Source organism: Diadema antillarum, unplaced genomic scaffold, assembly GCF_040938485.1.
Source record: "Diadema antillarum isolate AM-2024a unplaced genomic scaffold, OU_Dant_1.0 seq00000358_RagTag, whole genome shotgun sequence".
Lineage (NCBI taxonomy): Eukaryota > Metazoa > Echinodermata > Echinoidea > Diadematoida > Diadematidae > Diadema > Diadema antillarum.
The window spans coordinates 1,208,764-1,233,157 of NW_027271364.1; the positions used below are offsets into that span (position 1 = coordinate 1,208,764).

General features: G+C 42.1%; 1 protein-coding gene across 1 annotated transcript in view; it reads right to left on the reverse strand.

Moving 5' to 3' along the window:
• Positions 1-2,283: 2,283 nt before the first annotated feature.
• LOC139731129 (lysine-specific demethylase 5A-like) overlaps positions 2,284-24,394 on the reverse strand; it is a 56,714-nt gene continuing 34,603 nt past the window's right edge. The window contains exons 13-29 of the mRNA XM_071642013.1: positions 24,020-24,201; positions 23,211-23,373; positions 21,906-22,025; positions 20,980-21,174; positions 19,980-20,161; positions 16,954-17,078; positions 16,210-16,360; positions 14,754-14,871; positions 14,232-14,378; positions 13,283-13,491; positions 12,456-12,594; positions 11,504-11,842; positions 9,852-10,739; positions 9,336-9,587; positions 7,880-8,159; positions 6,661-6,870; positions 2,284-5,519 (exon numbers count right to left, since the gene is read on the reverse strand). Of these exons, the coding sequence (XP_071498114.1) occupies positions 3,523-5,519; positions 6,661-6,870; positions 7,880-8,159; positions 9,336-9,587; positions 9,852-10,739; positions 11,504-11,842; positions 12,456-12,594; positions 13,283-13,491; positions 14,232-14,378; positions 14,754-14,871; positions 16,210-16,360; positions 16,954-17,078; positions 19,980-20,161; positions 20,980-21,174; positions 21,906-22,025; positions 23,211-23,373; positions 24,020-24,201 (5,697 nt within the window). The 3' untranslated portion in view covers positions 2,284-3,522. The remainder of the gene's footprint in view (positions 5,520-6,660; positions 6,871-7,879; positions 8,160-9,335; positions 9,588-9,851; positions 10,740-11,503; positions 11,843-12,455; positions 12,595-13,282; positions 13,492-14,231; positions 14,379-14,753; positions 14,872-16,209; positions 16,361-16,953; positions 17,079-19,979; positions 20,162-20,979; positions 21,175-21,905; positions 22,026-23,210; positions 23,374-24,019; positions 24,202-24,394) is intronic.

Sequence of the window (24,394 nt, forward strand, 5' to 3'; positions counted from 1 at the left end):
GATGTTGAACAAGTACCCATTGAAGTTTGAATTTATTGCAGAACCTAATATATATCTTGACACTACATACAAAGATGGGGACAGACAAAATCAAAGAAGCAACAGAAAAAGAAGAAGAAAAATAATAAAAATTGTCAAAAAAAAATATGAAAAAATGAATTAAAACAACTTTATTCTTTCTATGAGGCATGAAGTCACATACTGAACTTTTCAAAGAGGAGAGTGAACACCTCTAGCATGAATAAATTTAGAGTCCTCTATGATTCTGGTATATAGACAAGAATGGCTAAAATGCATATGCGCACAGATTGTATCAATCTGCTGCTGGAAACCGGGTTGATTTTTGTCCCAATGCCCATGATTTCTGTCCTATCTGAATACAGGTACATGTGTAACTAGGTGATTCAAGGGTTTAACAAGCGGCATGAAGAAAAAACAAAACAAAAGAAAAACCATGTCAAAGCAGCACCGAAGGTAGAAACCCTACAATTCTTTCTACAATCTAATGTGCTGACATACGTGTTCGTCCCCATGTATCACCAGTTCTGGACTACCACTACTTTGACTAAAACTATCACAAGTTGTTAGGCTGCCATATGACAATATTCACTATACAATCTATGTACATACTCAAGTATCAAACAATAGGATACAATCAATATCAGGTGGCATTACCTTGAGTGAATCAAATATTTCTATCAAATTAAAAAGAGAGGGGAAAAAAAAAAACATATACAGCACTCAAATGAAAGCAAGATGTCATGCATTAATGTTTTCTTTTCATAGTTGCTTCACTGTGTGTCAAGTGCGTGCAAAGAGTGCCAAATTGGAACACCAGAGAGAAAGTAGAAAAATGCTTTTAGTAGGAGTGCAAATGCAAATCAAGACAATTACAGTCCGAACACAAAGAGACCCTACACACACAATATGAAATGTGTCTCGCTCACTGTACATCTTACATCTCCTTACTTTGTACAGAGTGCATCATGCTCCTAGCTCCCAGACTATGCGATGCGACTGTAAACATTCTCCCTCTAATCCCATGCCCCACTTCATCTTGTTTTAAATGACTGCTTGAGTATGAGTTTGCAAAATACTACAGCGAGAGCAAACTTAAAGCATAATACATGCTAGAAGGAAAATCTTTGCCACTGGTACTTTCAACAATGGCCAATGGTATCTGTTGCCTGAAAAGACAAGTCATAGTATTTCTTATCATCATCAGTCATCGACTAGTTGCGATGGAATAGAGTAGACATATATCATCTCACACTGTTGATCTCATTAATTGCCAATAGAAGTAGAAGGTACAAGAGAGCTGTCAGCATCATACATGTAGCACATCCAGATATTCTGCATGAATGCTTGCCTTTACAGATTTACATATTGTTTGACAGTACTCTGGCTTGCCAAAATTGCTGAACTGCTAATCGTGCACTCTTCCTTCAACCTCAAAATCATGACATCTTGGGTACAGCAATAGAAATGTAGAAGCAGGCAACATTGTAATCCAAACCAAGCATTCGTCAATCCATTGGTGACTGTATATACACATGACTACGAAAGAATACAATCTCATGAAATCGTCATACGTGGAGTCAAATCGAAGCGTATGCCATCCTACTCCAGGTGCGTCTACAACACTGTATACCAACTGAAATGGACATGCTGCTACAAAAATTTGCTGAAACACATCAGTCAATACAGATAACAAAACAACAAACTCTTCAGTGAAGCAAAACAAACATGAAACTTCTGAGTAGGAGCACGAGTTGATGTTGCATTATGACATTGTACACAATTCCAATGCTGACATAATCGCTTCACAATGACAACAGAGAACACTGATTGTCTTTTAACATATCTTTACAAGACATAGACAAGTTTCATCTCATAAACTAGGATATTCCCGTCACATGAAGTCATATCTTATACTCTGCATAAATTCCAATAATGGCGAACACGGATGAGTGTCTATTAGCATTGCATTTAATAGTGTACACGGAGAACAAGTGCACAGCATCCTTTTGTACATCATTCAGGGCTTGAGAATACAGGCCTCTATGTGACTTGATATCGTTGATAGGGATGTAATAATGTGTCTATACTTGCTGAAAACCTAAGGGATGATTAATGACATCCACAATGACAACACTGCATGTTTTGATATGATTTCTACAAATCTGTACTCTATATTCTCGAAGTGAATCATGAAGAGCTTACAGCTGCAAACACGATATGATCATCTGGAGTATAAATACTATGGCGTATAATTTGTATCTTGATGTTCCTTCACACGTACATTGTACACAAATCTCCTATTACTGAAAATGGCCACTTCATGGAAGCAGAGGGGAGATGTCCTATCAGCTCAGGTGGTATCAACAATGTTTATCTTCAGACCTCATGATTCAAGAAACTTGTGACAGCAGCAAGACCAGAGACATGGTACTAAGACTTCATATAGTCACCAGACATGCATCCACTGTGTCTACTGCATTTACTGTGATGGTATAATAATGTGCCAAATATCAGGTCAGTCTTCAGCCCTGTGCATGTGCAAGTTGTGACGGATTGTAAGTAGAATACTTCCCCATGCATTGGTGAAAGAGTGAAATGTTGGAATTTGGTCCCCTTTCAACCCTTTGGAGACTTTAAATTGCCTTCCCATACTTAAATGGAACCTTGTCTTGTGTGATCGATGGCAAAATTTCATGAGGCCATAATTTGATACTAGCCTTCACTGCATCAATCACTGAATCAGTCATGCCAATTGCCTCATTGCGGCTTTTCATTTGTAATATGTTTAAATGCATTGCTCGAAATGTTTCAGAAGATACTTCAAGTGTAAATGATGACCACTGACTTTTACCCTATTATCTCTGTGACCCTAAGTCTATTTGGGTCTGTCAGTTCTTAGTCCACATACCTGGTACGCATCACGCTCTGTCGGGACACCTCAAGTCATCTTTGAGTTATCGTTGTGCCAAGAATCAAGCATGGCACAACCGAAAGACCACTTTCACAATGCTTGTGGGAAACATTAGTGGAGGACTGGACTGAAATGTATCCCAGTTTGATGCTGCACATTCATGTGTAGCTATCATTCTTAAAAGAAGGTGACAGGAAATAAATCATCTTGGAGATCACAATTATGATGGCATTTGGTAACAATTAGCACTTTCATCACCTAGTTATGTCTGTGATACAGAGAATAAAACAGGTATATCTGTTTATATAGCACAATCCACTGAATGGCATGCACAGCCACATTGCTTTATGTTTTGCAAATCTCACAGAAACTTCAGCAGTCTGTGCATTAAGACATGTATCAATGCGACTTGAAAGAAAAGAAAAAATGAATTCCTTTTAGTTCCCTCACATCAGTATGTCTGATACTACAGACTTGCAGTATCCTGGATGCACGAAGCTTGGATTAAAAAGTACTGACACACCGATGGACTAGCAGACAACCTTGTCTGGACTGCTCTTCCAGGAATAGATGATATTGAACTGAATTCCTCATGTCGCTGTTGAATCATCATGCTCCATCTCTACAGAGGGAGTCTCCTGGGAAACTTTTCCTGTAATTACACTTGTCTCACCTCCTGCAGTCTTGGATGTGTCTTCAGGCATTTGATCTGCTCCTTGCGACTCAGATGTTTCCATGGGTTCCTCGGTCTCCTCCAGCTGAGACGTAACTTTGTGTGTAGGTATAGAAACAGCAGGTGATGTTGTCTCTTCTTCGGCTGGCTTTGCTGCGGGTGGGAGCTCCGGAGTCATTTGCACTGACTCTGGAGGAAGCTTGGGATCTGGTGTCTCTGCTTCTTTCACAAGGGTAGGTAGCGTGGCTTGGTGCACAGATGAGGATTGACCCTCTTCAGGAGTAACAGCGTTTGGCAAGGATGCAGGCTGTCCCGTCTCTTCGGGCTGTGACTCTGCAAGAATGGGTTTGTCACTTTCGGTCTTGGAGAGCTGTGAGTTCTCTGATGTGGGTGGAGGACCACTGTCCCGAGGTGCTGTGACTAGCTCCTGCGAAGACACCTCCACCGATTCTGGAGCAGGTTGCACTTCCATTTCTTCACTCGCGGCAGAAACTCTTAAAGCAGACGTGACGGCGGGTTCAAGGGCGGGGGCTGCCTCTTGCATGGTTTTGGTCTCTGTCTCCATAGCTGTTGAAGCATCAGGTACTCTCTGAGGAACAATCTCCTCAGCTTTTTTGCTTTCACTCTCATCAGCTGTGAGAGCAGGGTATCCCTCACCTGTGGTTGGTGTGGTGTCCATTTGATCTGGAATTGCGCCTTGTGTTTCCTCAGCAGTTTCTTCTACCGTGACGGATGATGCAGCAATTGCAGGATTCGGTTGCTCTACATCTGGCTGGCTACCTGTGACTGATTCTGCCATTACAGGTTTTGTTGCTTCATCAGCAATATCTGATGATGAGGAAGTTGTTTGTTGCTCCATGCCAGAGTCCTTGGAAAGAGGAGTGGGAGACGGAGACACCACAGCTTCTGGCAGTGAAGATTCTACATCCTTACTCACTTTGTCTATCTCACAATCTGAAGCTTCTGTTGTCTTTTGAGGAGGGGTTTGAGTTATCTCGTCTCCTGCTACAGTCTTCTGTGTCACCACCACTGGCTTGTCCTCCACCTTTGCAACAGAGCTTGCACTGCCACTGAGGTCAGATGGATCAACATCATCCATGCTAGACTTAGTGACCACGGGCTCTTCATTGGGCTTCTTCTCTAAGTCAGATGAAGGCTGAACAACTTGTTCCTTTGTGTCAGGCAGACTCACTCTCGCAACTGATGGTGTCTCTCCAAGAGACACACAATCTGAGGGTTTACTTTCCACAGCCATCCTATCTGTGGCAGATGGTGGCACAAGAACCTGCTCCTTGGTGTCAGGTGGACACACCTTCACGACTGCTGTTGTCCCTCCAGACCCACCATCTGGTGGTTTACCTCCAATTGTAAGTGGCGATTTCTTGCCTGAACAAGGTAACAAAGTCAGCTTTTTGCCGTTCGTCACAGTGGCATGAGAGGATGTAATGGGGGAACTTCTTCCAGTCCCGAAAGAGAGCGGAGACTTCCTTCCAATGGAACTTGTGGCAGGGGATTTCTGTCCGATGGCCACAACAGCTGGAGAATTCCTGCCAGACGCCCCACCAGCAGTGCTTTTGGTGGAGGGAGTAGCGGGAGAACTCCTGCCACTCATGACCGATGTGGGAGAGTTCCGGCCACTTGCTCTGCCTGAAGACTGCACCTTAGCCACCACCTGAGATGTTGCGATGCTTTTCGTTGAACCTTGCTGCTGCACAGCAGCCGGTCTGGTCAGTGTGGCAGGCTTGACGTCAGGCTTGACCTCAGGCTGCTTCACTGGTGTTGCACATGAACTTGTAGTACTGTTCCCAGAGGTCTGGGGCTGGGTTCGCTTGACGCCTCCCTTCTGCATGGAACGCTTCTTGGTGCAGATTCTGCAAATGAACTCTTCGTCTTCATCAGGCTGCTCTTTCATACCTAATTGCAGAAAACAGACACAAGGAAAAGGGAATCTTTGAATGTAAAACCAATGATGAATTTTTCTCTCAAGCAAAGAGGTTCAGAAGCATTTCAAAAGTCAAAGAGATGACGTGGTATCTACCACATTGTGTGGTTTTGTTGTTGAGAAATGTCTAATCAAGTGTGTGGTTAACAGACCAATCAATTTGCTCACTTGAGTGAAACCCAAGGTTCCAGAACCTGATAGCTCTATTCAAATCTTTCACAAAAGCAACATAAAGAGCAGGTTTGAGCAAAACGGTATGCACGTGAAATCCATTTTACTTACAAAACCTATAATCGGCAGCCGGCAATGGACAAAAATTGGTAACCTTTCTGTGATGCTACATGCCTTATGATAGTGCTTACTATTATAAGAGTGTGTGTGCGTGTGTTGTGTGTGTGTGTGTGTGTGTGTAGGCTTGTGTGTGTGTGCTTGTGTGTCTTGTCATTAATTTTACCTTTCCTCACAGTATGCATTCAAGTCAAGCCTTTGCTCAGGATCCTACATCACATGTATTCTGTCACTGAACATCCTCCATGGCTGAGAAAGTTGATTTGTTAATGATCAAGACGAAGGGGGGAGGGAGGGGGTGACAGGATCAAACACTCAGACTGACAGTACACCCGTTCCTCTTGCAACCTCCACTACCCTTGCCAACATAAATCAATGTTGTACTTTTCACCCAGTCAAGGGCATCGGTCTCTACCTGCATCCTGTGAGGCATTGCTTGACAATGGTTCCCATTTAATAATACAGCTGCATGGTGCTATATGGCACCAGTGTCTCTGATACTGTGTAAAAATGGTAATGTGCATATTGCAGTAAAAAAAGTTCCTTTCATGTTCTAACAACAGAGAGGGAGAGAATCGAGACTACTAGTTTTATCTTACGTAATTTCCCCATAGAAAATAGTTATAAAATACACTATTTTGCAAATGGTTTACTAACAGGGACACAGTGTTTACAGATACATTGATAGTGACTTCAGAGCAGCAAACTTTTCTATGACAGAGTAATACTCCATCCATTTGAATGAGATTACACAGCTCATTCTGCAAGTTAAACTTACACCCATCACAATACTGAACAGCGTTTTTAACCTCATGATCAACTCACCAATACACAGCAGATGATACCACTTCTCGCACACGTCACACTGGACCCAGTTGATGTCGTCACCAAGTGGACGCAAACACCGCTTCGCTGAGCAAACCTCATCATCTTCTTCTTCGTCTCCGTCGACATTGACGATCACCTCTTCCTTGACCTCTTCTTTCTTCTTGGAGCCAACACTCATGCTCATGCCAACACTGGGAAGCTTCTCTCCTGCACCAAGATAGAAGTCAATCGCCAAAATTTTAAGCTTGGTCACTTCATAGTTCATGGCAGGGCATTTTATACATTTTCAATAAGTTACATACATAAACACATCCCCAAATCAGTGCACCTATAAATTTAGACATCAATATAATCTCGAAAACTACATGATTAAAGGATCAAAATAAACATACTAATATAATCAACATAATTAACATATTAGAATTAACATATTTTGTTTTCATGTCAGTGAAAAAAATACCCAAAATCCTACTGGTATTTCTCACCATAAAATACGGTCGGATTAGAATGAGAAGGGCATTAAGTTGTCTCGAACAATATGGGTTTTGTGGCAACTTAATGCCCTTCTCATTCTCACCAGACGAAAACTATCATCAGGCAGGCTTTGGCAAATGTACCTCTACCTTCAGTAGTGTCCCCAAGCACTAGGCTTCATGTGCCAAACTTTTCAATCAGCATTCAGTAATCAAAGATTAGTTGAATCAAGAAACTGGAAATAAACTCAGTTTCTTGATTCAACTAATCTTTGATCTTGTACTTCGACTGGATGAATGAGAAGAATTTACATCAGTCTAGCATTCAGTAATCCACCCAAACTTCACCTGATCACATACAATTTTGTATTAGCAAGCCCACTCAGGCATAGCAATTTGTCTCAGTCCAACAGGATGGCTATGGCAACACAATTGGGATTAGGGGGGTGAGGTAATCTCTACTCACCGACGATTAGTTTCCAGGCATCTGTGCCAATTTGTGAAAGAAGCATATTATGGGTTGATACTATGCACCCTCTGGTTCGAGAATAGGATACAAAGAATGTTCCTTAGACAGAGTTACCACCACATCTGTGCACGATGGACAGCATGGCACACTCTTTAACGCTAGTACGCTGATACACATTTTGTGGACTGTACTACACGGAAGAAGAAGAAGAAGAAGAGGAGGTACAAGTTCAGAGCCAGGGACGCTCCACATTGTTTTATTGAAAATGTCTCACCTTTCCGCTTCTTCAGTTTCTTCTTCTGCTTCTGCTTGTTCTCCTTGCCTTCCTTCTTGACCAGAGCCTTCTCCAGGCTCTTCTTCTGCGGAGTGGTGGATGTGGAGCCACCGGCAGACTCCTTCTCCTTCTTCTCCTTCTTCTTCTTCTTTTTCTCCAGCTTGATGATGTCCGCAGACATGATGTCCATGTCTTCCCGTTTCCGCTTCAGCTTCATCTTCTTCTTCTCCTTTGTCTCCGACTTGATCTTCAGCTTCTCCAATCCCTCTGGAGGCATTTGCTGCGAGAAGATAAAAGTAATGTCACAAAGGTTTTATGACGCAAAAATTGTGAAGAAGTGCAAACATGGCTCACATCCTGCGAGTACTTTTATTCCATTATACAGAATTTCTCCTCGATTTGGGAGTGTCAAGAGTCAACTTAAGTGACAGATGTACAATTTTCTCCATAAACCCGATGAGCCTGGGTGCTACATACATGTCTAAAAGTGTTATTTTAAATTATCAACTATTTAATCATAGTCATGAGACAGTTTAAAACTAAAAGCAGCAAAAGGGTTAATATTTACAGATACTGTATGAAGATTATCACCAGGATGAATGATGAATCTCACTATCATTAACTTGGCATAGCAATGCCTGTGCCACCTGCATCAGTGTGTTGGGCCACAAGCAGAGATTCTGACTGAATCTCTGAAGGCTTGACAATGGTTCGAGGTGACTACAATTTTCATCTTGCATGGGAATCTGGCCAAGCTGAGCCATGGGAAAAACTCGGCTGGAATCCTGCATTACCATGCTCATGTTAAATAGATAATTTTTTTTTTTTTTTTTTTTTTGCTAAGAAAGGATATCAGAGATACATAACACTAGGGTCTATTACATTCATGGTTAAATTGTAATATTCTCGATATTTTGAATTTTGCATGTTACGTCACTTCTGACTTTGATATACTGTACTAAAACCCTATGTTATATCTTTGGAACCCACATCCTACAAGCTTTGCTTTTTAGTGGGTTCCTCATATTACACGTTAATTATATGTCCTTATACATTTGTGCATTATTGGTTCAAACTGACCATTGTGTGAAAAACATTTCTGCTTCAAATCAAATGGAATATAAAACTTGTAAGAAATGTGGAATATGGAATGTGAATTAAAAATGATAACCGCAATATCTTGCACAGGGCTAACTGGTGTAAACATACTGCCATGCTGGGGACAGTGTCACCATTATTAACATTATAAGAAATACTGTGGCTTCTGGATCATCTTTGTTTGTACATTAACACCTATAGATCTCTGCCATTAATTGCTAATTGCCCAGTTGCACTCTTATTGCTGAGCTCAGCCCCCCCCCCCCCCCCCCCCCCCCGGCTGTACAGCAATGTCCTCATACTGAGTAGTGATGTCTAATGACAGAAAACAAATGTTGTAGTCACAAGGTCTACATACCTCCAGGATGTGTTCCATGAACCGTTCCTGCTGCAGGGGCTGGCAGGCCTGCAGGATACGCCAAATGTGCTGGGTCTCGTCGAGAGTGACCTCCAGCAGGTCTCCTTCCACCATCAGGGCCTCGAGCTGGGCCCGGGCCAGTGGGGGCAGCTCCAGCGTGCCTGGTGTGGAAGGGACTGGGACTGGCGCGGGCGAGGGCGGGTCCATGACGCGGGGCACGTGGGGCGTCTTACGCGAGTGCTTCTTGGAAGGCTAGAGGAGGGGAATAAGAAATAAGAAGGTGGATTGATTTACAAGTGGAAAGGAACAGATAATGTGTGGCCATATGAAGTAAATGTAAATTGGAATAATTTACACACCCTAATTCATGAAAGATAAATACTGACACATAATTAATGAAATTAATTAGATTTTAAAAATGCATCTGTATACCAGGAGGTAACGCTAGAAGGGTTTGTTCATTCATTTACAATTCTTTTGACTTTGCGGTTATGCGATTTGTATGTGAGGACTTACTTGTGAGGGCTGTGGTTTTGAGGCAGCACTGTATGCATGTTCTGAAGCAAAGCCTGTATCCACTGCACTGGGTGCTGCCATAGGGCTGTCAATCATCATGTCCTCTGCAGAGGATGTGTCCATTCCTACTGCCACACCCATGTCCATATCCACATGCTCCTCCTCCTCTTCCACATCCTCAACTTTCACTCTTTCAATTTGTCTGGCAACTGGCGGCATTCCATGCAGGATGGAGTCCTGGTGTACACCGCCAGACCCATCTGCAACCATTGTGGCCATGCTCTCCATCCGCTCCTGGAGTTCCGGCTTCTTGGCCGCCTTCTCCAGCTCGGCCAGGATGATGCGTTCTGTCTTGACTCTGGCGGCCTGCTCCTGCATCTTTTGGCTCATGGACGAGAGTCTGGTGAAGATGTCTGAGAGTTCGTCTGTTGCCAGCGCTTGCTTGGCCCGGTCCTGCCAGTTCATGGCGTGCTCTGTGAGCCTCTGGAGGGCCTCGCCCTCTGGCAGCCGCACAGGGAGTTTTTGCAGGAGCACCAGCAGGGACAAGATGGTCTCCAGTCGCGGGCGGCGTGACCTCAAGCACATCGGGCAGAGGAACTTCATGTCCTTGATGCTGTTGACCCCGGTTGACGTAATCACGTTGCCGCCTCCCGCTCCGCTGGCAAACTTGGTCTTGCTGGAGGCTTTCGGGAGTGGCACGCATGTGGTATGGAACCAGTCCTTGCAGAGTTCACACTGCAGCATGAAGCCACTGACCGGCTTGCGACAGACGCAGTACTTGCCCTGCTCCATCCCCTCTTCCTCTAGCTGCTGCTTGCGACGGTTCTTATCACGTAACGTGTGAACTGCATCCAGCTCCTCTGCCTCTGCATTTTTATATGATGCCACCTACGAGGAAAAACAAAAAATATGTTGTTAGACAGCATTGCATTTACTTTAACTAGATGGACAGCAGGACAAATGGGGGGGGGGGTGACTTTACACCTACAATACTGGTAATCTACACTACTGCCTGTGACTCATGTACATCCAAATAGCTTCAAATATGATGCAATGGATGATACATTCCTTCAACATTCACCAGAGTTGAGAAAGTGCTGGCTGTCAGAACTACTCTGGATAATAAAGGAAGGATTTGCATTGTGCCACCTACATCAGTGTGTTGGGCCACAAGCAGAGATTCTGATTGAATCTCTGAAGGCTTGACAATGGTTCGAGGTGACTGCAATGTTCATCTTGCATGGGAATCTGGCCTAGCAGAGCTATAGGTGAAACTCAGCTGGAATCCTGCATTACCATGCACAACTGTCAGGGTCAGTCGTTTGGGTGAAGATTATCATACAAGATACACAAATACCACTCACTGTTTATCAGTCACTGCTCTTGCTTGCTATGACTACAGGATCCCTTGTTACCTCAACACACTACATTTTTTAGGATTTCATGATCCTATACACATTTGTAGGAGATGTATAAGGGTGGGGGGTCCAAATGTAAAGTACTAATAACTCCTCTCATTCACTTTCAATGTTTGACACATACAGTACATTGAATGTTTACAGAATGACAGAGTCATATTTGAGTTCATCATATGGGGGTTGTATGAACAAGCTACCTTCAGAAGCACGGTCATACACACACATATTTCTTACCAGAACTTCTGGATCCCTGCACGTGCTGCTGCCGCTACCCACGTCCACGTCTGTAGCATACTCCTTTTCCTGCTCCTTCATTCGCTCCATGTCTTTCTGCTTCTTGCGCCGGGCCTTGCCGGACAGGTACTGGCCCACGTCCGTCCTGGGTGAGAGCACCTCCAGCAGGGTGTAGGAGGAGTTCTTCTTGAGGAAGGTGCGGCCGGCACGGTCCCGCCACGCCCGGGCGGCGGCCACCTGGGACTCCACCTGGGCCAGCTGGTCCAAGCGGATGGGGATGGTGCGGCCACGCACCACCATGCACTCTAGCACATCCAGGTAGGGGAAATGCTCTCCACTCTGTGTTTGGTTTGATAACAGCACAAGAAAGAAGAGCTTTTGGTCATCAACTGTAGTAATGTACCTACTGCTGGCTGCAAAGCAGCATTTTTCACAACTTTTGCACATGGTGTGTGGTGCGGTATTTTTGAATTCACAGCACTGACTGACAATAAATTCTGTAAGAGTTGTTTAACTTCTATTCCATCTGTAAATTTCACATCTAAATGGTCTAAGGTTTGTTAAAGGGATCGTATAGTTTTGGTCGAGATGGGTTTCCAACAAGAGCTCCTAATAAAAGGTGGGGCCCACCTTTTATTAGGATCACTTTGTCTTGCTTTGTTTTTGGATATTTCAGCCATTTCAAAAACCAATTTTCATCACATAAACTTTGAATCCTTCTTAGAATTGCATGCTCTTTAATAGCTAATTAGTTGTTTCTAGTTATCTTGCAAAAAGTTAAAATCTGAATTCCCCATCTCAACCAAAACTATACCATCCTTTTAAGGAATAGGAAAAAACAACCAACTTTGGAAATTACAACTTGCATATGCACAAATTCCTGTGTTTCATCAAGTGTCTTTTTGCCAAGTAGCAATGTCCTTTCAAAGTTTGATAACCTCTGGATGTTCACCTGTATCTCCTCCATCTGTTTACTCCAGTCCTTGGCTTTACGGAGAGCATCTTTCAGGTGGAGCATGTTTGGAAGATGAGCAGGGATGTTTCTCGCCTCATTGACAACAGCTTCAACAGTGGAAATTGCGTGCCTTGGTCTGCAGAGAATACAGAGGAAGAGTTCATCCATGAGACATTATGTACGCACTTATGAGTTGTTTTACATTGCTGCTAGGGAAGTGATGAATGTGAGCAAGCGTTCACAGGACTGACAGTTTTAATAAGCCCCTCTAAAGGATGAGGCAATGAAGATAAAGTGCCTTGCCGTGGAACGCCATAAGCACAGCCAGGGAACTCAAACATCAGACCTTAGATTGACAGTCTGTTGTCATATGTACAGAGCCAGAACAACTACACATGATAATCTCATGTCACTATTTATTAACACATGAAATGATGTTGGAAATCACCATCCATTGTCCTCCCCCCCCCCTAACCTTGCCCTTAGGAATTCAAAAGAGCAGATGGCAAAGCTTTTACATTCAATGGCATACTTTGAGAATAAATTACCAATGCGAATGAACATAGTCCCAAGTAAATATTCAGGCAGAACAGTGAAATGCATGCAATTCACTTCAATTATCAAAGATGTTCTCAATAGAAATCTATTACTCTGACATCAGGACATGCCAAATTTATAACACTGTACTTGTACAGGAGCCAAAGTGGGCCTTGGGTTGAAAGACGTTGGGAAGCACGGCTTTATGATATTATAGCCGATCATGTGAAACTATTCTTTCATCTATCACACACATATGTCTAGATAGACGGAGAATGGTTACTCACTTTGCAGTTAGACACACATTGGCCTTCTCCTCCCATCTCTCGCTGACCGTCAGCAGCTCCTGAAGCTCTGCCATGGCCTTCTCGATAGCCTGGTGGGGCGCAAGACTCACCCCAGAGTCGATCAGCTTTCGCAGCGTGTCCAGGGTGACACTGTTTGGTAGTGCCAGGGTAGCCCGCACATCGTCCAGCCACCGAGCCTGGTGAAGCTCCTGATGTCGAGACAAAAAGCCAAGCATAAGTGACTCTTGTTCAATAAGGGGTTTGTTCTGCTTGTTTATCATGTAGGTTGAGAGAGAAATTTCTCTGTTACTTAGAGGGAGTTCTGAAACAAAGATCTTGATTTTGACTATTTCCATACCTCTAACTGTCTAGGACAAATTTAAAAACTTTTGAACATACAGTTTTATTCTCTTTATTGCAGGCCTTCTTTTTTTTTTTATATTAATTTGATTTTGGTATGTTTTGTTTTGTTTCTTTGCTTCTATCACCGAAATGGCCAGCAATCAGTAGAATGAAGTTCTAGGGCATATTGCATTTGGAGGACAACAACAACAACAACAACAAATTCAGGGTTTCATTAACAAACTATACATGGTAACTTGTGAGGCAACGACATCATCAACTTGCTATTGGCACATTCATATCGACTAAGAACTGTTTTGTGAAATTAGCGAAACTTCACAATTTTATAATCTTTGTGAATTTTCACCTGATTTTGATCAATTTTCCCCATTGTGCTCTTTCTTTTCAGACCAACTTTGAGTGGTTTAGAATTTCCCTTTAACCCACAGTCTGTGGGTACCTGATTGCTCCTGGACAAAAGCCCATGGGACTTGGAGAAGCTCATCAGAAATTTGTCAAATCCATTAAAAAAAAAAACACACACCCTGAAGTTTGTTTTAACAATTAACCTCCTGAGCTGCAAACACCATCAGCAATGCATTCTCACCAATTTGAGCTTTGGTATCTCGGGAAGCTCGACATCAAGGGTTGCACCGACCTCCAGGAGCTTCCTCAGCTTCTCCGAGTTGGGTGTGGCATCGCAGAGGGCATCCTGGGCATCCTCACGAAACCGCTCCACCTCATCGACAAGTTTCTGGTCAAATTAAAGGAGTAGTCAAACATTGTACAATAACACAGCCTGCATTCTATGTAATGCACCCAAGGTAGTGCTTTGGGCTTGTTTCATAAATCTCTCTCATAACTGAAATTGTCTCTTGGGATAGACATTTCAATTTTACTTTCTTTACAAATTTAGATTAAATATTTAAGTGAATACAAAGAATTATGAAACATAGTGAGGTGTGTATGAACATAAAATGACATAAATATAAACCAAATAATTACATACAACATGTAAATGTTGCGCTATTCATAACGAGTTTGGTTACGTGTACATAATATCCTGTTCTATGGTCGTCCAGCATGAAGTGACACATTGTATGTTTTGAAACATGAACATGTGACATACCTGGACCAGTTGAGCTTCACTGATCTCACATGGCAAGTTCTGAACCTGTTCTAGGAACTGGTGGAGCTCTTCGTAGTTCAGCTGGGTGACAAACTTGGAATCAGTAGAACTTTTGCTCCTGAATGCACATAAAGATTGGAAGTACATGTCATGAATAAGACAATCAAAGGAAATGCATTGGATCAATTTTCATTAGCCACATTCCCCTCTTCTAATATTCACTAAAAAATGAAAGAGCAGAATCATGTACCACCTAACTAATTGCAACTAACACGCCAACTGCCTTTAGCAGATCCAACAGTGTTGCGATTATTTTGTTTGGAACAAAGCTGACAACCATCTTGAGTGATTAACTACTGACGCAATCCATGATATTGTATACTCCACTGGAGTATGCAGACTTCAAAAATTGCTCCATGATAGGACTCCATGCAAAACCATGCTAATCTTAAATTTATCACCAGAAGTTAATGCAGTTGTGAATTGGTGACTGCTACATCATCTACAGGAAAGAAAAACATGATTCTCAACATAAGAAAGTATTCAATATTCAACTCTGTTATAAAGGTTCTCAAGCTCTTCAAAGATAAACAAGGAAGTATTTTATCCACAGAACTATGAATATCAGCCCAAGATTACTGCTACTATTGAATGTGCCACCTACATCAGTGTGTTGGGCCACAAGCAGAGATCCGGACTGAATCTCTGAAGGCTTGACAATGGTTCGAGGTGACTGCAATTTTTATCTTGCATGGGAATCTGGCCTAGCAGAGCTACAGAAAGAGCTCAGCTGGAATCCTGCATTACCATGCAAAGGGCATGTACATAATATACCCTCTTCAGCACACAAGTTCAACTGCACTACAATTCAGAAACATGATTTTATCAAATTTACAGATGTATTGGACGCATGTGTGTGGGAAGTATAATTCTGTCCAAATCTAATCATGAGCAGGAGAGCCAATGAATTAATGACATGTACCTGTAGTGTGATCTAAGACTCTCAATGCTCCTCTTTCAGAATACAAATAACTGAAGAAATTACATTTTTGCAATGGACATGTCTGTTTTATGCGTGTAACTCACAGAATTTCATCGAACATACATTACATCTAACCTCTCGGAATAATGCTGGGTCACCTATGTATTCTGTCCACTCAATAACCTCACATTTGTTGATAACTTAATATGAGAAGTTGTAAGAGTACTCATTATCATGAGGGGTTTGAGATCTGGTTTGCCAAGCCTGTGGAACAAAGTAACCAAAACGAATGACCACATTACACTTGTATGTTCACTACAAATGAAACCCACAAGTAATATTTTGTCAGCCATTGTAGTGTGAAAATCTATTGAACGCATGTCTGTGACAGAGTTTGTTTTTTTTATTCTCTGAGACAGCTGCACGGTTCTCACACCCCTACCCCCCAGGGAAGCCCAGCAAACCTCTCCTTACCTTGTCCTGTGCTTCTTGTTGACCAGCTGAATAGCCACGCTGGCGCACTGCTCAGCCTCGGCCACCGCATTCATGAGTTGCTGCAGAAGGTCGTTGTCGGGAAAGTGCTTCTCGTCGGCCTCCTCTATCATTTCCTTCAGCTGTGACATGTCTGTTGGAAGGGTAAGGAGTAATGTATGATTACAGATCCTGTCATTTTACCCTGATTCTCTCCATTCTAAGTGTAAGCTGCACAAACATATTGGTCAAGATGACAATACTGATATGGTGAAGAGGCCTTTGCACATATTGCATCATGTTGGTCACGTGACACTAATTACTTGACTTCTATTTCCCACAAGCGGGCTATCAAGCATTGAGAACTTTAATTTGTGTGTCTTTCCACAACTATGCACAGTAATAACATTCCAGTGGCTTTTTTGTCAGATAACAACAGTAGCACGTGGCAGATTATGTTCAACAAATTTGGCGTTCATATACACACTTCAGTGTACTTACCAAATCATTTAGCTGTGTTAGCTTATAAATAGTTCCATGAGAAACTCCTCGTCACATTGTAACAGATTGCCGAATATACCTAAACAACTTTAATGTACAGCATACAGCACAAGATTCCTGAAAACTGGTGGGGCACACAACAAGTGTTGGAAATGCTCGATGAAGGTAATCAGTACCCAAATGCACTGAAGTACAGAAAGACACTAAATACATGAGGGTTGCAAAGTACAACAGAAAATAATTTACCAAGCTTTGAATCCTGAGGAGCTTCCAGTGCATTCTTGACCTTGTTGGCCCAGTTGTCAAAAGATTCGGCTCTGATCTTCAAGTTGTGCAGCATGGCTGGCAGCTCATCCAATGTGTATCGATACCTGATATGAAGAAAAATCAAATGAGGTGAACATTTTATGATGTGGCCTAGTCTCATTGCAACATTACCAAAAAAAAAAAAACAAAAAAAAATAAAAAAAGAAGAAGAAGAAGAAATGGATACATCACATGCTACCCATCACCTTTCTAATGACTTTATGCATGAAGGACAAGTCTAAAGAATTCAGGTTTCTGTGTGTTTTTGCCATTATCTTTCAATACTGTCCTGGATCAAGTGCTACATGTGACAAACAGTTATAATCTTTATACCACAACATTGTGCCACCTACATCAGTGTGTTGGGCCACAAGCAGAGATCCTGATTGAATCTCTGAAGGCTTGACAATGGTTCGAGGTGACTACAATTTTTATCTTGCATGGGAATCTGGCCTAGCTGAGCTACGGAAAGAGCTCAGCTGGAATCCTGCATTACCATGCACTTTGGAGCAGTGCAAGATTTCAGAAAGTGGAAATATAGAAAGCTAAGCAAGTAAACACCAATGTGAATCTGGTCATAACATTCCTTGTACTATGATGCTTCCAAATGAGGAGATATTCAGTCCAGTAAAATAAGTCTTACTGCAGCCCTTCCAAAAGAAAACATTTCGCTGGGAATGGATAGGTACAGGTGCCACAACAACTACAACATCAATGAACTTATTAAAACATAGACACACACACATATATGCCAAAACCAATGGATGATTTGAGAAAAAATCATGGTGTATACACTTTTATTATACCTGCAATCTTCACAGAAATGTGAAAATTCCCAGGTCTTGCATACAGGAGATACTCACTACAAGTGAGCAATTGTACTACTACAATACACTGCAAGGGTTGATGCTTCCCTTTCAGTATCATGCAGCATGGTATCTACACACTGCCACTCCTAGGCCCCATGTTTGAGAGATTAGGAGGTAAACTGTTCTGACATCATATCTACTATTCTGAAACATCTTTTATCCTCCGATCAATAACCATGGTAAACACTTCAGCTCTAAAGAAGTAAACTGTGCCCTTTAATCACACAATACTTGCATTTTCACTATTGTCTTCAAGCCACTCACTTCTAACAAAGCAAACAATTAAACAATTATGTCACTTGCATAGCTTATGTGACCCCCTACATTACCATGTAATCTGTTTTTAGTATCAGATACAGATGTAAATGATTATTACAATCAATTGGAACACTGCGGTTAAGCCCATATGTGGATATATGTTGTGAATTTGAAACCTGCCTGACAGGTATGTCTTGGTGTGAGGTGTTTCCCCACCATTTCCCATGTGTGTGACCAAGAAGTATGAATTGGAAATTGCCCAAGCTGTGGGTAATGATGGCAATGATGGCAGGGGGAGTGCTCTAATGCACTGAAGAGGCTACCCTGGGTGGGTGGAGCCATATCATTATCATTCCAAGGACTTTGGACCAGAGGACATGAGATATGGTCCCTTATGATTTTCGTCATGCACATCACATGATTTCTAGATATATGATCATTGTTCCTGTATACATTGCCCGATTGACCCCTCTTTTTTTTTTCTGGTCCTTAACCCAACAAAGACTAGTCAAGAGTTGATCAAACAAGGGTTTTTGGGAAATGTGTGTCATGGCAAAGATCAGTTTGTCCTAAATGGATTAATGAGAGCGACAGGGTTTCTACCAGGATCTCCAAAGCATGTGATTACTCTTGCAGATGACTGGAATGCAGGAAGGAAATACACATTGCGGTAAAACTGAACTTCCCTGGTCCTATCCTGTGCATCCTGGAAATACAACTAGCAGTAACCTTCTCTTGCCACGGAAATGACATACTATCCATCTGAGGGGCTTTTGAATGTTGCCTCAAAGGAGTTTTTTGCAAACCCGTTGATGTGAGCCTATATAGCCTGGCACATTGCAGTGTCAGTATTGGCAACTTCTGAGATATGAACCACATAGGAGTTGTACTTCACTGCGAACATGTGCTGATCAATTTGCTCGTTTTGACCAGAATGAGCTTTCTTTTTTTCAAAATTACCTACCTTAAGTAACAAAGCAAGTGGAGAGCACAGACCTCTACCAAACAGCTCATTTCCACCCATACAAGTACGCTGAAAACCGGCCAATTTCCCAATGATAAAGAAGCCTTGTGTTTAATACCTCATCATCAGCTTCCTGCTGCGCACGCCTCTATGCAAACCTCAAATACGCGCAGCTTGAACTCCAAGTTCATTGACCCTATTTGCCAAAAGATGAAAAACAAATCCTTGAAAAATTCATAACATTTCTGGATCACTACCAAAATATAATCATCTGTCCGTTGTGCCATTATCAACTTTTCCTGTAAGGTTCATACAAATTAGTTCACAACTCTTTGAGTTATTTTGCAAATAGACATTTCAGAAATTTCCAATAATTCCAATAACTGTACACTATTCTATAGAGGTTATGCAGGGTAGGTTTTCACATTAGCCTTCAAATAAAGAAAAAAAAATACCATCTCTATCTACACACTTTACCAATCCATCCATTTTTTTAAAACTCTTCCACTTACCTGGACTGCATTTTCAGAAAGTCATAAACACATCATTTTCTAAAATTCTGGAACTGACATCTCTCCAGGTCAAAACAGATAAAATGAACTTTCCATATATAAGATACCATTTGGATTCTAGAGGCATCTTGATATTGCTATGATGTAAATGTGTCTTGTTTGTTTGTTTGTCTGCTGTTGTTTTATGAAGCAGTGCTGCTGGTAAGTAGTCCTTCACTCTTGGACCGTGCATGTAGAGAATACCAAATTCCAAAACAGCCCTTTCATGAGCATAAATATCAACTATGAACATCTAAAGATGTGACCTTCCCCCACCCCTCCTACCCCCCTTCCCCCTCTCCATGAAAATCTCGGTGGGCTTACCGGAGGCAGTGCCTGGAAGGCTGGCATTCGCACAGCTTGTCCACGTGCTTGATGCAGACCAGCCTGTTAGGGGTGCAGGGGCAGGTGATGGCAGACAGGAAGCAGGTGGTCTTGCAGCTCTCACACTGACGCTCGTCGTCCGGCAGCAGCTCAAAGGCCTCGCGCTCTGCCTCCACAGTGCCCTGGGCAGGTGTCACAATAAGGATTACGACTGATGAAAATTTGAAAGACTCACTGTATTATTTAACACAAGCTATCAATGAACTACAACTCTGATAAGAATTGAGCAACAAATGTCAGCAGCATAAATCAAATGTGCCTTGGACTGTTGTAAAACAAATATGTATTCTGAATGGAAGTGAATTACCAACATCTAAGCATGATTGTACAGAAGAATAAAAAATTGGTATTTTTGCAAAGGATATGAATACTTAGAGTACATCTGTATGTAAGATGTCAAGGCCAATGCATGCTACACAACTTTTGCCACGCCTCATCGATTGTACAATCTACCAGTCAGTCAGAAGTTTGCATCACCAGCCTCGCCAGTTTCCAGTCACGACCAGTAGTGAAGATACGACATTTTAAATTTTTGCAACCGGTTGCAGAACTGTCAGCCAATCGTGCTACTGTGTATGTACTGATGCCAGTCAATACAGTCTGAAGCCTCGCTACTGTAAACACACAAATTTTCGCGGTGCATTGATCTTTGTGCATTTTGCGCTGCTTTTGTCTAGCCAAAATTCTAAAACCCTTCAAAATATCTTCAGGACTTTCATTGCACATTTTGAATGAGTTAACAATCATGCAGCATGAATACAAGAAACAAAGAATATGTTTTTGAGCCGCTCAGCACAAAAATATGGACGTTTACAGTATGTGATCTGATCGCATGGTATGCGGTGCAAAGTCGCGCTATTAGTCGTGTCTATAGAATCGTGAGACTGGTCAGATGGTATGATGTGGTGCGAGGTGGGCTCAAGACATTCAAGATGCTCACCCTCTCCAGAAGGGCCTTCCGGCAGCCCTTCTCATCCTCCACCATGTACAGCATCTCCTTGTAGACGGCCGCCGCCATGCTCAGGTCCAGGCTCTCGGGGTCGGCTGCCATCTTGCACACCAGCTCCTCATGGGAGAAGACACAGACGCGGTTCAGCTGGCGGTAGTGCTCTATGCACAGCCTCCCCATAGGCAGCTGATGGATATACGGAAGGTGAAAGTTGAAATACAATCCTAAGTCAGTATATACTTGCAACCTGCGTGATCTTCCTGTATCTCACTTAAAACATTATCATACGAATGATATCAGTAAGAGGCCTTTATCAATGAATGAATTTGAAAGAAATGTACTCCTGAAAGCCACTTTATTTCAGCTAACGCATTCGGGTATTCCATTTCTGCTAATTTATATTGCATGGTTACAGTGCAACCAGAACTGCTCTGATGAAAACTTCCATTATGTAACATATAGGAAATAATGCCTCTGCCTCTCCTGGCATAAAAAAAAAATAAATAAAAAAAAATAAATGAAAAAAAATAATAGTAATAATAATACATAAATAAAAAAAATAAAAAAAATATCTTTTCTGTGCAGATTCCCATCAATAAGCCGTGGAGGACTAGCTTTGGGTGTGTATGCACAAGGTTGATATAACATTTCACAAGGGGCGGGGGGGACTGACTACAACACTCACACATAATGAAACAGAACACATCATTATGAGGTACCTAGCAGTGTCACATCAGATGTAGAAGTCTCTCACTTTTTCTCCATCACACCACATGCGTATGTGTACATGTGCTTCATACTGTTACATTGATGACATGTGCAAAGTAAATGTTTAGTCTTAATCAGAGAAAAAAATCCCTTTGAACTGCTTCTTATTTTCAGGTGTGCCATATTTGGTGTACAGAAATGTTGCTCACCCAGTCTGCAGGGCAAAAGTTGACAGCTTCTGCAAAGTTGTATCCCTGGTTGAAGCCTGCATGGTAGGCCCGTGGGAATGTCACCACAAACTCCCCAGCACACTGGTTGGTCCTCACAATCTGGTCAAATAGAAACAGGGTAAGAGCAATGAGAGAAACATTCAACGATTTCTGTCTGAGGAACCTTCGATTGATTCCAATTGAAAAATATGTCACACTGCCTAGAAACATCCGATCATTGTCTATAGTTATGTCAAGGAAATATGATTTTTTTTCTTTTCATTTCATGTGCTTACCCTTCATGTGAAACCCTTGTCAGGGTGAATCACAATACAACAAAATCTTGGTTTTTAGGACCTTGGTAGGGAAACAGAATGGGAAAAAAAGGTACCTGGATGGTATACAGGTGGACCTCATACACAGCTAAACTTACATTGAATATGATCAGAAAAAAAATCATATATTTGTTTGTGTTTGTTGTTGTTTTGGGTTTGCTTTTGTTTTGCTTTTCAAACGGGTGGACTTTATGAAAAGTGGTATTTAGAATAGGTGATCATTGCAGCACACCATGGCAAGCAAAAAAAAGTCTTTTAGATTGAAAACCACAAAGTACAAGGCTTAATGCCAAGACCAGTGCTGTTAATATTGACAGATCAAAATCAATGAGGCTTCAGGGAGCAATCTGGGAGATACATATGTATTACATGCATCTTAATGGACAAAGGTCATTCCCTTACATATCCCTTTGTAAGGACATGAGAGAGGTATTCCCAAATTTACAGGGAGTCTCCTGTAGAATTCTCGCTTTCGTCAATGACGTAAAAAACTCCTGCGCAAGCTGAAGAGCTCTGTCACAGGTGCACTGTGGGATTCCTTGGTCCCTTGTTCGCTTCCGGTTGTCTCACGCGAGTCGCAATTCCCATACAATTCAATGGAGTTCTTTGTCTGCTTTTCCCTTGTTAGCCCTTTTTTTCTTGGCTATAATTCAGCTTAAAAAGTTGAAAGTGTCTAAGCTTTACTGATTTGCGGTCACTAGAGTCATGGTTCACTAGTGCAAGGCTTCAATGTGCTGGTCACATGATGGAAAGCAAAGAAATCTTCAACAAAAAATACCTCTTTATAAAGACAGAGCATGATGTAAGTGCATGTGCAGCCAAAACCGGGGCAAGTTTGTCCCATGAGCTATCCTATAATGCATCTAAAATGCTGCTCTGCGCACGGCACCTACGTATTGGCGTTTCCCTCAATTGCAAAGGCTCAGCAGCTTAGCAAGACTAAAGAAGAGAACGGAGGCCCTACACTCACCGGCACGCCATGGTTCATGAGGATGGTTGGCGACATGATGGTAACGAGCTGATGGAGAAGATCTGGCTGTGCCTCAAACAGCTCTGGCGCCTGGTTCTTCATTACCTCCTCAAAGGCTTCCGCCTGACTCCCAGGCACTCCATACCATGTCTTAGGCTCTCCCCTGGGTTGGAGCAAGAAGCAAACCAAAAGACTTGGTCATATAGAGCTCTACATGCTGACTTACATCACAATAGTTTTGCCTGCACAGCAAGAGTCTAGCAGAGCTGTATTACACTTCATAGAAATCAATCCCTCAGATATTAGAAACAACATTTGGAAGTTGTGAAAGAAGACATGCTCTGTCTCTAGAGTAATCAAAAATCATTGTTTTCATACCCAACATTATAAGTTTCTTGTAATAATTATTTAAGAAATCTTCTTTCTAGCTTTTTCGTAGTCACTCACTGAGCCAAATATAGCAAATTTTCCCATGCAAGTGTCCATAAATGGTTAAAATGCATGGCAAAACCTATAATTTCCTTTCCTTCAGCAGTGTCTCGTAATTGACGTAAATATTTCTTTCATAACTCTTAATGTAGCTCTTTCTTGTAATTCAAATAACCATGGCAACAAAGAAGTAATATGCTCAAACAAAGTAAGTGAGAGTCCAATTATCAATGAAATTTTAACCACTGCATGTTTCAGGTGTAGTTGATCAGTGAGCCACTATGTGTAATCACTTCATTGGCATCAATATAACACTGCATCAGAGAGCTGATGGGGGGGGGGGGGGGGGGGAGTAGTTGTCTGGTCCCCTGGGGTCTTACCAATGCAGGTAGTTGATGGAGTAGCTCCAGTGATCCTCATTGTGCCAACAAAAGGAGGAGAAGCACATGCCCACGTAGATCCAGGGCACCTTCATGCCAGAGATGTCAGCATTGATGTGGCATAGCACTGACTCATTTTGTATCGGCAGGTTGTTCAGGTTCCAAGGTGATGTGATGTATTCCTAGAAAGGCATCATAAATCCAGAAGATGGAATAATGGCCATGGGTATCCTGGACACATTGTGGTTCTTGTCATGGCAGCAAAAGAATTGGCATGTAATATGAAGTTTTAAATCCACTCCTTCAAATACATAGTCTATAGGGGTCATTCCTCATCTTTTGATCTGATGTGGTATACTAAATGCACTTTTTTAT